Genomic DNA, 16,144 nt, shown 5'->3' with positions numbered 1-16,144 from the left:
GAGGTTTAGCTGAAATATAAAGTAGGACTAGAAGATAGGATGTGCAAAAAGCACTCACTTTTGCACAGCTTAAGAAGGCAAACCTCCTCCAGTTGTAAGATTACGTCAGGGAGTCCACCCAACCCCTACCACCTTCAACATTCAAGTTTCAAAGAGGTATTCTGAAGACGAACAAAACCTTCCTGAGCTTACCTTTCTCAGTCTTATAATGCCATCCTGGGCCTGGGCATCAGAAGTGATTTCAAACAGTGCTGTTCCGTCTCCATCAATGATGTCATATGACGACTGCGCATTTTCACCAATATCCTGATCATTGGCCTTCACCCTCCCTATGGCAGTGCCAAGAACCACATCTTCTGGTACTGAGAAGTGATACAGACCTTAGGAAAGAGGAGAGACACTGAGCACTGCACATATTCCATTCTTCATTCATTCATCTAACAAATATGTATTGGGCACCTCTTTTGCTCTGGCTACTGGTAGTATAGATACTACCAGTACAGTGATGGGAAAGACAAAAACATCCTTTCCACTGTGGAATGTATAGTCTTTTAAATGAGCCAGAGACAAATGTTCCCAGAAGAAGCAGTGATCTCTCTTTGAAACTCTTCTGAGTTATGGGACTTATTCGACCATATGTTTACCAAGTACATACTTGGAGCAGAGTTATATCAGGATATTAGTGAGTCTATGTGAACGTTCTTTCCAATTTGCTGTATAATCACATTGGCTGCCCTTGGGGATATTCATTGTTGCCCAACATAAAATATTAAGCTAATTTCAGCACAGATAGATGCAATGTGTAACACACTGAAAGTCACTTTTGAAGTTACCTTTATATTTACAGACTTATAGACCATTTTTGATAAAATCCAATTACCAAGCTTCTGCTGTGCCCTGCAGCAAGCTGTTCAGACACATGAAACACTCCTCTTGTTACTAAAATTCTCCTTGCTCTGAAGACCAAAAATCCTACCCTCAAAACTCTCTAGGCAAAATACAGTTACAGTGTATGTGGCTTCCCCCATGGGGGCAGGAAAATGTGTCTAATTAGTGATATTAGTCCCATTTTTATTCAGATCACTTTGGCTGTTGTATTGGTGTCACTCACTTTCACTGGTGTAGGGGAAGTTGCCGGTACCCCAACCCCGTAACCCCTGGCCATTACCACTTCAGTCACACCTGCCTTACAGCCAACTGCCAACTCTTGCATTTCTTTGCTGAGGGTTTCCTCTGGACTTCAGAACCCGTTTTGTCCATTGCCTGTCAGTCCAGAACTATCAGAAAATTAACACCCCCGGAGAAGCAGCCCTCAAAGGCTCATGCAACTTAGTATATAAAATTCCAGGCTCCTTGCCCTCTCTGGCAGGATAATCTTACGCTGGTCCTTTTCTTTTGTTTATTTACACTGCTCCAGAGTTTCCCCCGTGGAATGATGCTCCAGTCACCCCAGTCATCGCTGGCTTGATAACGCACACTGTCAGCTTTCTACCTCCTCTCGCTCACAATTCTCACTTCCCTGCTGGCGTTTCTTGGGATCATCTCCAATATAAACTACTTATAATCAAATCCTTGTCTCAGTGCCTGTTTGCGGGGAACCCAAACCCAGACAACCAGGAAGTTGTAGTCCCACTGCAACAAGAACAAGGGAAAATAAATATTCGATGAACCATAAACCCAAAAGGAAAAATTATATCTGGAGAACATTACCTAATTCTAGTTTGAACTCAATCACTGAGTCCCTTGGATAAACTAAGGCTCATTTCCCCCAGTATAACAGGATTACTTTAGATGATGGGCGAGGTTTTCTTCTAGAACTAACACACTTTTATTTAATGATGAAGTTAAAGTGTCTCTTGAAATCATAATATGTGACCCGGGAACAAAAACGTTTTCCAAACAGTTTTGCCGTAAGAAAGGCACCAAAAATCATCGGTCTAGCACAAGTCTCCCAATACCCTCATAATTGGTGTAATGATTCCATTTCCTTCCAACTTTATATTTCAGATAAAGTTTTCAGATGATTCCTTGAGGTGTGCTTATTAAATAATAAGAGAGCAAGGGGCTCACCTTGCTACTAACCCTGCATCAGGAAGCCTTGGGAAACCAAGCCAATGAAACGTTTCTTTATCCACTTCTACTCTTCCTACTCTCATCATCCCTTTCAGTGGGATCGTAGTTAATCGATATTACCTCTAAGAAAGGGAATACTTGAAACTTATCCGCCACCACTCAATTGAAACAATCATTTTGTGAGAAAGAGGAGTTGCATGTTAGCGCATTAACTATAATGGCAACTGAAAAGAAAACAAGAGTCAGGGGAAGGATGCAAGAGATGACGTTTTTTATTTCAGTCATTTGGTTTCAAAGGTTGGCATTGTTGTCTGATTTATGAATGGCCAGATGTGAAAATTCTAAAATTCTTTAAAAAAAAGAAATTTTTTTAACATCATTATTGGAGTATAATTGCTTTACAATGGTGTGTTAGTTTCTGCTTTATGACAAAGTGAATCAGCTATACATATACATATATCCCCATATCTCTTCCCTCTTGCGTCTCCCTCCCTCCATCCCCTCAAGGTGGTCACAAAGCACCAAGCTGATCTCCCTGTGCTATGCGGCTGCTTTCCACTAGCTATCAATTTTACATTTGGTAGCATATATATGTCCATGCCACTCTCTCACTTTGTCCCAGCTTAACCTGCCCCCTCCCCGTGTCCTCAAGTCCATTATCTAGTATGTCTGTGTCTTTATTCCTGTCTTACCCCTAGGTTCTTCATGACATTTTTTTCTTCTTAAATTCCATATATATGTGTTAGCATACGGTATTTGTCTCTCTCTTTCTGACTTATTCACTCTGTATGACAGACTCTAGGTCTATCCACCTCATTACAAATAGCTCTATTTCGTTTCTTTTTATGGCTGAGTAATATTCCATTGTATATATGTGCCACATCTTCTTTATCCATTCATTCAATGATGGACACTTAGGTTGCTTCCATGTCCTGGCTATTGTAAATAGAGCTGCAATGAACATTGTGGTACATGACTCTTTTTGAATTATGGTTTTCTCAGGGTATATGTCCAGTAGTGGGATTGTTGGGTCATATGGTAGTTCTATTTGTAGTTTTTTAAGGAACCTCCATACTGTTCTCCACAGTGGCTGTATCAATTTACATTCCCACCAACAGTGCAAGAGGGTTCCCTTTTCTCCACACCCTCTCCAGCATTTATTGTTTGTAGATTTTTTGATGATGGCCTTTCTGACTGGTGTGAGATGATATCTCATTGTAGTTTTGACTTGCATTTCTCTAATGATTAGTGATGTTGAGCATCCTTTCATGTGTTTGCTGGCAGTCTGTATATCTTCTTTGGAGAAATGTCTATTTAGGTCTTCTGCCCATTTCTGGATAGTTGATTTTTGCAACTATGTTCATCAGTGATATTGGCCTGTAGTTTTCTTTCCTTGTGACATCTTTGACTGGTTTTGGTATCAGGGTGATGGTGGTCTCGTAGAATGAGTTTGGGAGTGTTCCTCCCTCTCCTACATTTTGGAAGAGTTTGAGAAGGATAGGTGTTAGCTCTTCTCTAAATGTTTGATGGAATTTGCCTGTGAAGCCATCTGGTCCTGGGCTTTTGTTTGTTGGAGGTTTTTAATCACAGTTTCAATTTCAGTGCTTGTGATTGGTCTGTTTATATTTTCTATTTCTTTCTGGTTCAGTCTCGGAAGGCTGCGCTTTTCTAAGAATTTGTCCATTTCTTCCAGGTTGTCTAATTTATTGGCATATAGTTGCTTGTATTAATCTCTCATGATATTTTGTATTTCTGCAATGTAAGTTGTTACTTCTCCTTTTTCACTTCTACTTCTACTGATTTGAGTCTTCTCCCTTTTTTTCTTGATGAGTCTGGCTAATGGTTTACCAATTTTGTTCATCTTCTCAAAGAACCAGCTTTTAGTTTTAGTGATCTTTGCTATGGTTTCCTTCATTTCTTTTTCATTTATTTCTGATCTGATCTTTATGATTTCTTTCCTTCTGCTAACTTTGTGGGGGGTTTTCTTGTTCTTCTTTCTCTAATTGATTAGGTGTAAGATTAGGTTGTTTGAGATGTTTCTTGTTTCTTAAGGTAGGATTGTGTTGCTATAAACGTCCCTCTTAGAACTGCTATTGCTGCATCCCATAGGTTTTAGGTCATCGTGTTTTCATTGTCATTTGTTTCTAGGTATTTTTTGATTTCCTCTTTGCTTTCATCAGTGATCTCCTGGTTATTTAGTAGTGTATTGTTTAGCCTCCATGTGTTGGTATTTTTACAGTTTTTTTTTTCCTGTAATTGATATCTAGTCTCATAGCGTTATGGTCGGAAAAGATACTTGATGTGTGACCCAAGATATGATCTATCCTGGAGAATGTTCCATGAGCACTAGAGAAGAAAGTGTATTCTGTTATTTTTGGATGGAATGTCCTATAAATACCAATTAAGTCCATCTTGTTTAATGTATCATTTAACGCTTGTGTTTCCTTATTTATTTTCATTTTGGATAATCTGTCCGTTGGTGAAAGTGGGGTGTTAAAGTCCCCTACTATGAATGTGTTACTGTTGATTTCCCCTTTTACGGCTGTCAGCATTTGCCTTATGTATTGAGGTGATCCTATGTTGGGTGCATAAATATTTACAATTGCTATATCTTCTTCTTGGATTGATCCCTTGATCATTATGTAGTGTCCTTCTTTGTCTCTTGTAACAGTCTTTGTTTTAAAGTCTATTTTGTCTGATATGAGAATTGCTACTCCAGCTTTCTTTTGGTTTCTATTTGCATGGAATATCTTTTTCCATCCCCTCACTTTCAGTCTGTATGTGTCCCTAGCTCTCAAGTGGGTCTCTTGTAGACAGCATATATACGTGTCTTGTTTTTGTATCCATTCAGCCAGTCTATGTCTTTTGGTTGGAGCATTTAATCCATTTACATTTAAGGTAATTATCGATATGTATGTTCGTATTACCATTTTCTTATTTGTTTTGGGTTTGTTTTTGTAGGTCTTTTCCTTCTCTTGTGTTTCCTGCCTAGAGAAGTTCCTTTAGCATTTGTTGTAAAGCTGGTTTAGTGGTGCTGAATTCTCTTAGCTTTTGCTTGTTTGCAAAGGTTTTAATTTCTCCATCAAATCTGAATGAGATCCTTGCTGGGTACAGTCATCTTGGTTGTAGGTTTTTCCCTTTAATCACTTTAAATATGTCCTGTCACTCCCTTCTGGCTTGCAGAGATTCTGCTGAAAGATCAGCTGTTAACCTTATGGGGATTCCCTTGTATGTTATTTGTTGTTTTTCCCTTCCTGCTTTTAATATGTTTTCTTTGTATTTAATTTTTGATAGCTTGATTAATATGTGTCTTGGTGTGTTTCTCCTTGGATTTATCCTGTATGGGGCTCTCTGTGCTTCCTGGACTTGATTAATTATTTCCATTTCCGTATTAGGGAAGTATTCAACTATAATCTCTTCAAATATTTTCTCAGTCCCTTTCTTTTTCTCTTCTTCTTCTGGGACCCCTATAATTCAAATGATGGTGCATTTAATGTTGTCCCAGAGGTCTCTGAGACTGTCCTCAATTCTTTTCATTCTTTTTTCGTTATTCTGCTCTGCAGTAGTTATTTCCACTATTTAATCTTCCAGGTCACTTACCCATTCTTCTGCCTCAGTTATTCGGCTACTGATTCCTTCTAGAGAATTTTTCATTTCATTTATGGTGTTGTTCATCATTGTTTGTTTGCTCCTTAGTTCTTCTATGTCCTTGTTAAACGTTTCTTGTATTTTCTCCATTGTAATTCCAAGAGTTTCGATCATCTTTACTATCATTATTCTGAAATCTTTTTCAGGTAGAAAGCCTATATCCTCTTCATTTGTTTGGTCTGTTGGGTTTTTACCTTGCTCCTCCATGTGATGTGTGTTTCTCTTTCTTCTCATTTTGCTTAATTTACTGTGTTTGGGGGTCTCCTTTTTGCAGGCTGCAGATTCATAGTTCCTGTTGTTTTTGGTGTCTGCCAGCAGTAGCTAAGGTTGGTTCAGTGGGTTGTGTAGGCTTCCTGGTGTAGGGGACTACTGCCTGTGTTCTGGTGGATGAGGCTGGATCTTGTCTTTCTGGTGGGCAGGCCCGTGTCCAGTGGTGTGTTTTTGGGTGTCTGTGACCTTATTATGATTTTAGGCAGCCTCTCTGCTAATGGTCGGGGTTGTGTTCCTGTCTTGCTAGTTGTTTGGCATAGGGTGTCCAGCACTGTAGCTTGCTGGTCGTTGAGTAGAGCTGGGTCTTGGCGTTGAGATGGAGATCTCTGGGAGATTTTCGCCGTCTGATATTACGTGGAGCTGGGAGGTCTCTGGAGGACCAATGTCCTGAACTCGGCTCTCCCACCCAGAGGCACAGGCCTGATGCCCGGCCAGAGCACAAAGACCCTGTCATCCACACGGCTCAGAATAAAATGGAGAAAAAATAAAGAAAGAAAGAAAAAAAATAAAATAAAGTCATTAAACTGAAAAATAAAAAATGATTATTAAAAATAAAAATTATTTAAAAATTAACAGAAAGAAAGAAGAGAGCAACCAAACCAAAAAACAAATCCACCAATGATAACAAGTGCTGAAAACTATACTAAAAATTAAAAAAAAAAAAACAAAAAAACAGATAGAACCCTAAGACAAATGGTAAAAACAAAGCTATACAGACAAAATCACACACAGAAGCATCCACATACAGACTCACAAAAAGGGGAAAAGGAAAAAAATATATATATATCGTTGCTCCCAAAGTCCACTGCCTCCATTTGGGATGATTCGTTGTCCATTCAGCTATTACACTCATGCAAGGTACATGAAATTGATTGTGGAGATTTAATCTGCTGCTCCTGAAGCTGCTGGGAGAGATTTCCCTTTCTCTTCTTTGTTCGCACAGCTCCTGGGGTTTAAGCTTTGGATTTGGCCCCGCCTCTGTGTGTAGGTAACCTGAGGGCATCTGTTCTTCGCTCAGACAGGATGAGGTTAAAGGAGCAGCTGATTAGGGGGCTCTGGCTCACTCCGGCCGGGGGGAGGAAGGGGTACGGAATGCGGGGCAAGCCTGTGGCGGCAGAGCCCAGCATGATGTTGTAACAGCCTGAGGCGCCATGTGTTCTCCCAGGGATGTTGTCCCTCAGTAATGGGACCCTGGCAGTGGCGGGCAGCACAGGCTCCCAGGAGGGGAGGTGTGGATAGTGCCTTGTGCTTGCACACAGGTTCTTGTTGGCTGCAGCTGCAGCCTTAGCGTTTCATGCCCGGCTCTTGGGTCCGCGCTGATAGCCATGGCTCGCGCCCATCTCTGGAGCTCGTTTAGGCGGTGCTCTGAATCCCCTCTCCTCGCGAACCCCGAAACAATGGTCTCTTGCCTCTTAGGCAGCTCCAGACTTTCTCCCGGACTCCCTCCCGGCTAGCTGTGGCGCACTAGTCCCTTCAGGCTGTGTTCACGCAGCCAACCCCAGTCCTCTCCCTGGGATCCGACCGAAGCCCCAGCCTCAGCTCCCAGCCCCCCGCCCGCCCCGGCGGGTGGGCAGACAAGCCTCTCGGGCTGGTTAGTGCTGGCCGGCACCGATCCTCTGTGCCCTCCGATCCACTTTGCCCTCCGCACCCGTTGCTGCGCTCTCCTCCGTGGCTCCGAAGCTTCCCCCCTGCACACCCCCCGTTTCTGCCAGTGAAGGGGCTTGTAGTGTGTGGAAACCTTTCCTCCTTCACAGCTCCCTCCCAGAAGTGCAGGTCTCTTCCCTATTCTTTTGTCCCTTTTTTTTTTTTTTTTTTTTGCTCTACCCAGGTACTTGGAGAGTTTCTTGCCTTTTGGGTGGTCTGAGGTCTTATGCTAGTGTTCATTTGGTGTTCTGTAGGAGTTGTTCCACATGTAGATGTATTTCTGATGTATATGGTATCTCCACGGCTCACTCCTCCGCCATTTTGAAGCTCTACCTCATGCTATCCACATGGAAAATGTTCCAGTGGATTAAAGTCTGAGCCCCCACTTCCAGCTGGAGCCGGTTGTGGTGCTTTTCCCACAGCTGAGTCGGTGAAGCACAACTGGTCAAGAGGCACTGCTCTCACTCCCACTTTTCCTAAAATTCTTAATGAAATGCATCTTCTCTGTTCTTTCTACCTTGGCATTTTTGCAGAGAAATTCTCCAAGGTACCTCAAATGTGTCACTTTCAAACCGCACCTCTGTCTTTCCCTTCCTCTCTCACTCTCCTTCTCCCTCCCCTCTCTTCTCTCTCTCTCTGCAAAAACTGGTTTTCCTAAGGTATTTCCTATCCCAGCAAAGAGCACTAGCATGCATGTAATCTCTCATGTCAGAAATAGGATAACTCACCTCCTCAACTGAAAATGCAATCTATCCTTAGATTTTTGTTACCATTAGCTCTTAAATATCTAACACCCTTATACACTTTCTCCACTCCCACTGCGACCAACCTTGCTTGCCAGGGCTTCCATCACCTTTTACATGAATGATTACAAGCACCCCTTACCTGGCTGCAGTGTGGAAAGACACTGGAAGAAGGCCAGATTCCATTTTCTCTGATTTCCCTAGAATCAAATCTTATTACTTAACCTACAAGTTAAAATATTTTAATGACTTCCTAGTGATCTTAGGATAAAAGTCTTGGTACTTAAAATGACCTGCAAATCCAAGGATGGCTAATTCCTGCCTAACTCTCCAGCCTCGTGCTCCAGCTGTAGTGAACTTTTTTCAGTTCTCATCCAGGGCCGTACACCCTTCTTCCTTGGGGCTTTTGGACATCCTTTTCTTCTAGTTGCAATGTCCATCCTCCCTTCCCCAGTTTCACCTTGTTCCAGCTAATTCCTATTCATCATTTATTTCTCTCATTTCAAGACTCTCCATGTCAGAAAGTCCTTCCCAAATCATCTCTCTAATGTCACATTACTTGGATAAATGCACAGAAGGAAAGGGTTCTATGAGAGTACAAGAAAGTTGGCAAATAATGATTGTCTCCTTGATTCATTGATGGTGGCTGCCTACAATGCTGTTGAGAGGTTTCTGGGGCCAAGCACAGCTTTAGTAGGAACGGGTAGAGTCAGTGATCACTGATGTCCCACCAGCCACAGGAAGGAGGAGTGTATATTTTGCAGCAAGTGTACTGTACATCTGCCTTCCCCACCTCAGGCTCTAGAGATTTAGTTTCTTTTATACAAGTGGGACTATTGATAGAACAATATCTGAGGTGCATTTCAATCATTCTCTTGAGTTTTCTTAATGGGAGGTATCATGCAATAGAGAAATAGGCACAAATCTTGCAGCCAGACTTGCTGGTTCTAATTCTCAGCTCCATTGTTTACTTTATGCTTAATATTCAGAAATGTTCTTAAATTCTTTGAAATCTGTAAAGTGAGGATACATTTAGTACCAAAGTGATAGGAGAGTTTTTCATATATATGAATTACCATACCTTGCACATAATAAGCAGTCAGTGATTGCTATCAATTTTTCAAATCACTGAAAATTAGAATATAGATTCAAAGGGAAACATCATACTTAGATGCTCACCAGCATGGGGAATTCACTTACTCTGGGCAAATTTTGGAGGATTGTCATTCACGTCAGTGAGGGTCACTGTAAGTGTTGTGGTTCCAGATAGGCCACCCGAGTGTCCACCCATATCTTTGGCTTGGATAACAACCAGGTACTCCTCCTTGGCTTCTCTGTCCATATTGGGAAGGGCAGTTTTTATAATTGCTGAGGGGAAAAAAAAAATGGGAGAATGACTTTTAGCCGGACAGCTCATTCAAAAATCAATGTGTGAATCACACACACACACACACACACACGTGCATACATCAGGACCCCACTCAGATAATTTTCTCTTTTCTCTTGACATTTAGCTGGTGTGCATCTCTGATGCCAACACTGAGAAAGACTGTAGTCATAGACAGTAGTGGATAACTTGCAAAAATACATTTTATAATTTATAAAAAAAAGAACTTGCGAATATATACATTAGAAAGTAAGCTGAATGGCATACTCTTGCCTACCAAATTAAAGTATAAATCATAACATAGCTTCATCTACTCTGGAAAATCCTGGAAGTGAAAGAATCCTACACTTTATCACAGACTCCAGTTCCCCTACAAGAGAAGTAAATACACAAATAGCTAGAAGGCTCTGAGGTCAGAGATAAATCATTCTGAGGCTCACAAATACATCAGAGAGATGAAAGAAATAAATGCATCCTTAGAATCAACTCAGACAAATAAAATGCCAATCAGAGTTAATATAGGCAAGTGTCTAAATCTTAAGGCATTGTTCAACTACATTTATATTTTAATTGTTTAGTTACATCATGACTATAGTAAAAGTAATAAATATTTTAGAGAAATGGGAAGATATAGAAAAGAGAAAAGGGAGTAAACATAAAATCATACAAAATAACATAATATCAGTGCTAAAATGTTAGTATTTTTTCTGACATATTTTCAGGGTTTCATCTTCTGCTTCTCTGTGTGTCACTAGTAATTTAATATTCTTATTAAAGTTTCAAAATCTTCTTAGATATTCCTGATGATATTTTGAAAAATCTTTATTTAGCCCTCTCCCTACCCTCATACCTCTTTTCATAGATACTGCTAATATTTTGACGTGTATATTTTCACATGTATATGCATACAAATGTGCAAATGTGCACATGAACCTTTAACCACAAATGTGGTCACAGTATAGTCATTGTTCTGAGACTTTCTTTTTTCACACAGTGGATATCTTTGAGATCTTGTCAATGGTTAGAGGCCCAACTCATTACTTCTTACAGCTGTATAATTTTTCATTGAATGTACTATGAGTAACTTGGGCATTCCCATATTAACCGATATTGCTATTCTTCCCATTTCAAATAACCATCCAGATATCTTATTATGATGATACTACATTTTTCTGTGCCCTGCAGTTTTACTTAACTCTGTGCCATAAGATGCCCACCCCATATTACTAAAAGCCCATAACAGAAGTGTTTGTCACTAGTCCAGAATATCCCTATTGAATGAATGTGTTACCTCTCTGGACCAAGTGAAGGAAAAGTCTCTGCATTAAAGACAATTTGCCCCTCACTTCTAACCTCAGGGACATCATAAATGTTCAATTCAAATTGAAGATGAGTGAATCACTTGGTCATGTCTGAAGTTGTAATCCTGTGTTTTTGGACTCGTATGCTCTAATTATATCATCTGTCTGTAAAAGGTTTGCAAGGATTTCAAGTCCCTGAATCATTCAAGTATCAGCCGAGGCACAAGAGTGCCCAGGGAAATCTAATCCACCCAGTCAGTGAGCAGGCTCTGGGAAAAGCTGTGAGTTCTTATGCACTTTCTTCAACCTTGAAGCCACCTTTATATCAGAGCTTCCCATTCAGGGAGCACTCAACTGGATAACCCTGCCTATTTGGAAGTATGGATAGTAACATACTGATATCTTTCAATACAGTGATTTCTTTCAGGATTTGACCATATTGTAATATAAGTCAATAGGTCATACGTATATGGTTATAAACAAAAAACTGAAAGAAGAGAAAAACAGAAATATAGCAATCATTCTGATTTGGATCACTGTGAGGCACTGCTGAGAGGAAAATAAACATCTAGGCAAAAGACAGTAAAAACAACAATAAGAAAACCTCATTATCAGCATGACAAGATGCCAACACGGTTACTCCGCTATGGATGTATATTTTCATGACTCAGAATCTTCAGTATGGGCCCAATTCCAGTAAGAAGGATTAGAAAACAGTTTTACCCCCATGCTAGTAACATGAGTAACTTGTAGTTTGTAAAGTTTAGGTACCACCACAATTTAAGGTCATCATGAATTAAAGCCATCCATTGGACTTTGGAATTTGATGTAGAGCTTCTAATAATCAGAGAAAAGCAATATAATTCCTCAAGGGAGGCAGCAACTGTTTTCAAAGAAGTTGATGGATTAAGGTCTACACATTAATCCTCTTAGGTTACTTCAGTGGAAGAATTTTTACAGCTTCCTCAGAGTCAGAGAAGACTGGTATGTATTATTCTCATCATTTTTTTTTAATATATCATGAGAGAGTAAATTAAAAAAAAAACTGTGATGTCTCTCAGACACATGGAATTAAAATAGTTTTGAAGCTCGTTTGAAAATAGCATACTTGGGTCAGTGTCTATGAGTTGTATCAGAATATGAGTGAAGCATCATGACAGCAGGCCTTGCTTTAATGGGACAAGAAGAGCTCCCTGGGTTTCCACCTATTACAGAAATGTTGATGTCCTCCACCATCAAGGTATACAGCTTCCTACTACCTACGATGCCCATCTGTTGACAAGGTAGAGTCCCCTTATAAATGCTCCCACCTATTGAAGTCAAGCAAGTTTGGTTTCTCATATTATCCTCACACTTACAAGCTTTGTGATCATGAACACATTATTAAACCCACCAGGGCTCACCTCCCCTGTTACATGGAGATAATAATCAGCCTCTCATCAAGGGGATTCTAAGACTATGTGAGATAAATCATGCAAAGTTCTTGTCACACAGTAGTTACCCAACCGTACTGTCTCCCCTCCCCTTCTGGCTTCCCAAACAGAATTTAATGCTTATCTGGATACTGGTTCGAGTGCTGAACACTTGCCAGCTGCTCTTCCACATCCACTCTCCAGCATTCTGCACCTACTTTTGGTGTGGGAGAGTGGCCTCTATGGATGGACTTACTTGCTGGCTTTGTGTTAGACTCCACCAATGCACACTACCCCAGGAGATAGGGAGGCTGGAGCAGGGTGAGGTTCCAGACCACCCAATACCTCAATCACATGCTTGGCCATCTACGGGTTCTATCTTGGGATAACACTAGAGCAAAACTCTAGTGTCTGTTAGCGCCTCCTTCCCTGGCTCCTTCAGGTCTAGGAATGATATTAGCACTTCTGCTGCTGGCCTTGTGGGGATTCCCTATTCCTTAATGGGCTCTCTTAACCTGGCCATACTTTTCTCAGTACTTCCCTCATTAAACTCTCCTGAATCACCCCACTCCTGCCAGGACCCTAAAAGATATGGTTCGGATACTGGTTCTTTAGCCACGTGTCAAACATGTTTCCACCATGTCATTCTTACATCTACAGGTCAAAAGTTCATCAATGTCATTGCGTATAGCTGTCTAAAGGACTGCTCCTTGAGACGGCCAGACAGGTATTTGGTTCCTTATCTGTAACATGAGAATAATACGTATACAGTGAAGTGAGTTGCTCACGATGACCCATCTGGGAAGCTGCACACCTGGGAGGTTTCACACCTTCTTCTTTTATTGTACAACATTGAGAGTAGGTTTCCTGATATTTTAAGGTTAAGTGGGGAGTGTCTCCCATGTCCTTAGGGTGTGCCACACACGAAACTGGCTTCAGTACAAACTGTAATGAACAGCTTTTGCTTTGCCTGAGCCCATTGCCTTACAACTAGTAGCAACTCATTAAAAAATCCAAGACATAGTTTCTGGAACATTTCTCCTGCTACCTTGTGCCCATAAAAGCAGGATAAGAAAAACCACAAGTGCCTTTGGTCCTTCTATTTTTCTCCTTGTGTTGGGGCATATCTATACATGTTACTTAACTTTTTAAATTCCTATACAAAAGGCAGATCATTTCACGTGCATAGATACGGCAAGATGTTAATAAACTCCTAAAACAGAAGCTTAAAAACTGCCTTAAACGTTCTTTCTACTTCTTCTACCCTGAATTATTTGCTTTGGCCCACATATTCTCCCAAGTATTAGTAGCTTTAAGCTATTTCTTTTGTGGACAAGAGAAGGACTTCTATGTTTTAATAATTGTTTGGTATTAAATATCACCAAATACAGAAGAGAAAATATAGTAATAAGTGATTTTCCCTCTCTGATTTGAGAAGTCACAGCTTTTGAACCATGAAGACTAAAATGTGACTATAATCCTCAATTAAATGGCACTTTTATCCATTTTCACCTGTGATTTTAAGAAGACAGAGAAAAGATCCTTATACCCTTTTTGCCAAAGTAAACTAATTTAAAACAACTTTTGATGGTGCTCATTTTAAATAGCTTCCCATCTCCCGAGAAATAGACTGTGTTCCTCTTTTTCAAAGTAGTGATCAAGCAAAAGTAGTGTCCACGTCTCCCCATGTGCTTATAGTCACACATCCTCAATGCCCAGCAATGTGTTCACAAGCTTAAATATTATGTTTAAACTTCCATTACACCAAATTGGCAACAAATCATAGTTATCAGTTTTTTGGAGAGTAGTATACAACATGCTTTCTTCAGGGGCAGTTAGTATGGTAAATAACCTCACAAAAAAGAAAACAGCATATGACTTGGAGTTGATACAATGAAAACTGTTAGAGATTTTGTCTTTGGCTTTTGTAAATTTTCAACTCAGGAAGGGGTCTAGGGCTGCCTTAGTTAGACACCTTAAATAGTTGCCTTTGGAAAAATCACAGAACTTCCCTGGGACACATTTTTTTTTCCTTGAAAATAGGAGGCTCTAACATTTCCAGTAGAAGAAAAATCCACAATTGATGTTCAGAAGGATGAGCCTGTCCTGCTGAATCCTTGATCACATTAACTGCAAAGTAGACTCAGAAACGGGAAATGTAAACTATTAAATTCTAGAAGTGTTTCCCTGGAACTCCATTTTGAAAATCTAATCAGAAAATTCAATTAATGAGACTAGTCCATTCTCTGTGAATTGAATTCAATGGAGATTTTGAACCTGGCACTGGGAGTAGGGTTGGGAAGGTATGAGATTGGAGGTGAACCCTGGCAGGAGGATTAACAGGGGAAAGAGGGAATCATCTTGCTCTGAAGCTGGCATTCACCACCCTACTGTGAATAGACCAATGTGCTTGATTCTCCTGTATTTAAAAGGCATGGTTTCATCTTAACTGTATTCAATCACATGGAGATTTCCCTTGGGCAGAAGTTTAAGAATTTAAATCCTAGCCTGGCCTAAGTTCCTCCCAAGTACTAAACAGCTATTCCTTACGTCTCATCATTCAGGGAGTACTTCTTATTAGAATTCAGTCATCTCAAAAATTTAAAAGTTGAGTCTTTATTTTTTTCTTCCCGTTGTCTTTGGTATTATCATTTGAGAAGCATTTTGTATCCATCACGAAGACTTCCTTTTATAATTTCTGTGATATCACCAGATTGAGAGGCTTCATGAGAAAGGCAAGGAGATGTTGATTAACTCCTTTGTCATTTTGAAGGCTGATCACTGTAATTCACTCTTTGTGGGTCTCCCAGATTGTGCTGTTCAAAGATTGCAGTTGATATAAAATGCTGTGCTAAACTCCTATTTGAATAAGACTTGTTGAACACATTATCCTAGTTATGAAAAAACTAGCTCTGTTATTCCCCCAAACTCTTGCCAATATAACGTGCAATTATCACCTTACGATCTCTGAAAAAGAGTCTTTCAATTATGAGGTTAAGTGGTACAAATTCATCAGGGAAAAATTCTTTTGGGGGGTAATATCCTACACCCATACTTTCTGCTACTTATGGAATTTGTACTACATGCTGCCAGTTATGAGGGGTGAAGGGTATACAACCAAAGACCCTTCAATGCATGCCCACCTTATCACTGAATAATAGCTTTGATACAATAACTTCAATAATGCCAAATCCGCACAGATACATTGCAAAGGAGAAAGTGAAACATTAGAAAACTGTTCAACCTTTATAGCGTTCAGAAAAAACTGCATTTACCTTTCTTTGTGACCAATAACTTATCAATTAGATAGGTGATAGGTAGATAGGTAGACAGAGAGAATGGTCTGGATTTGGAGAAACTAGATTTCTCAGATATCTCTGGTGCTTTTGCAAAATATAACATAATTAGAAAGCTAATGTGTTTAAGTATCAGGAATCAAAAGCTTGTTTAGATACTTTGACCTGGTATTTTTAAAACTAAGAACATATTCCAAGGAAATGACAAATTTCTTTTCTCCTAACCCCCAAATTTTTGGATTAAGATGTTCACTTTTTTGTATGGTATTTTTAAAAAGGCAAGTAATTTAAATATGTAACACTGGGAAATATTAAATTAGCAGTTAAGGTTGTAATGATCAAATGCATAAAATATTAAGCAGATATTATA

At 39.9% G+C, this 16,144-nt stretch overlaps 1 protein-coding gene across 2 annotated transcripts in view; it reads right to left on the bottom strand.

Annotated features, from left to right (window-relative positions):
• Positions 1 to 16,144, bottom strand: part of CDH8 (cadherin 8) — a 377,200-nt gene that overhangs the window by 152,655 nt on the left and 208,401 nt on the right. For both annotated transcript variants that reach the window (XM_004280902.3, XM_049703096.1), the window contains exons 6-7: positions 9,579 to 9,746; positions 193 to 380 (exon numbers count right to left, since the gene is read on the bottom strand). In XM_004280902.3, the coding sequence (XP_004280950.1) occupies positions 193 to 380; positions 9,579 to 9,746 (356 nt within the window). The remainder of the gene's footprint in view (positions 1 to 192; positions 381 to 9,578; positions 9,747 to 16,144) is intronic.

This window comes from Orcinus orca, chromosome 20 (genome assembly GCF_937001465.1).
Source record: "Orcinus orca chromosome 20, mOrcOrc1.1, whole genome shotgun sequence".
NCBI lineage: Eukaryota > Metazoa > Chordata > Mammalia > Artiodactyla > Delphinidae > Orcinus > Orcinus orca.
The sequence above is the reverse complement of the archived record's forward strand: the minus strand, read 5'-3'. Positions and strand labels throughout refer to the sequence as shown.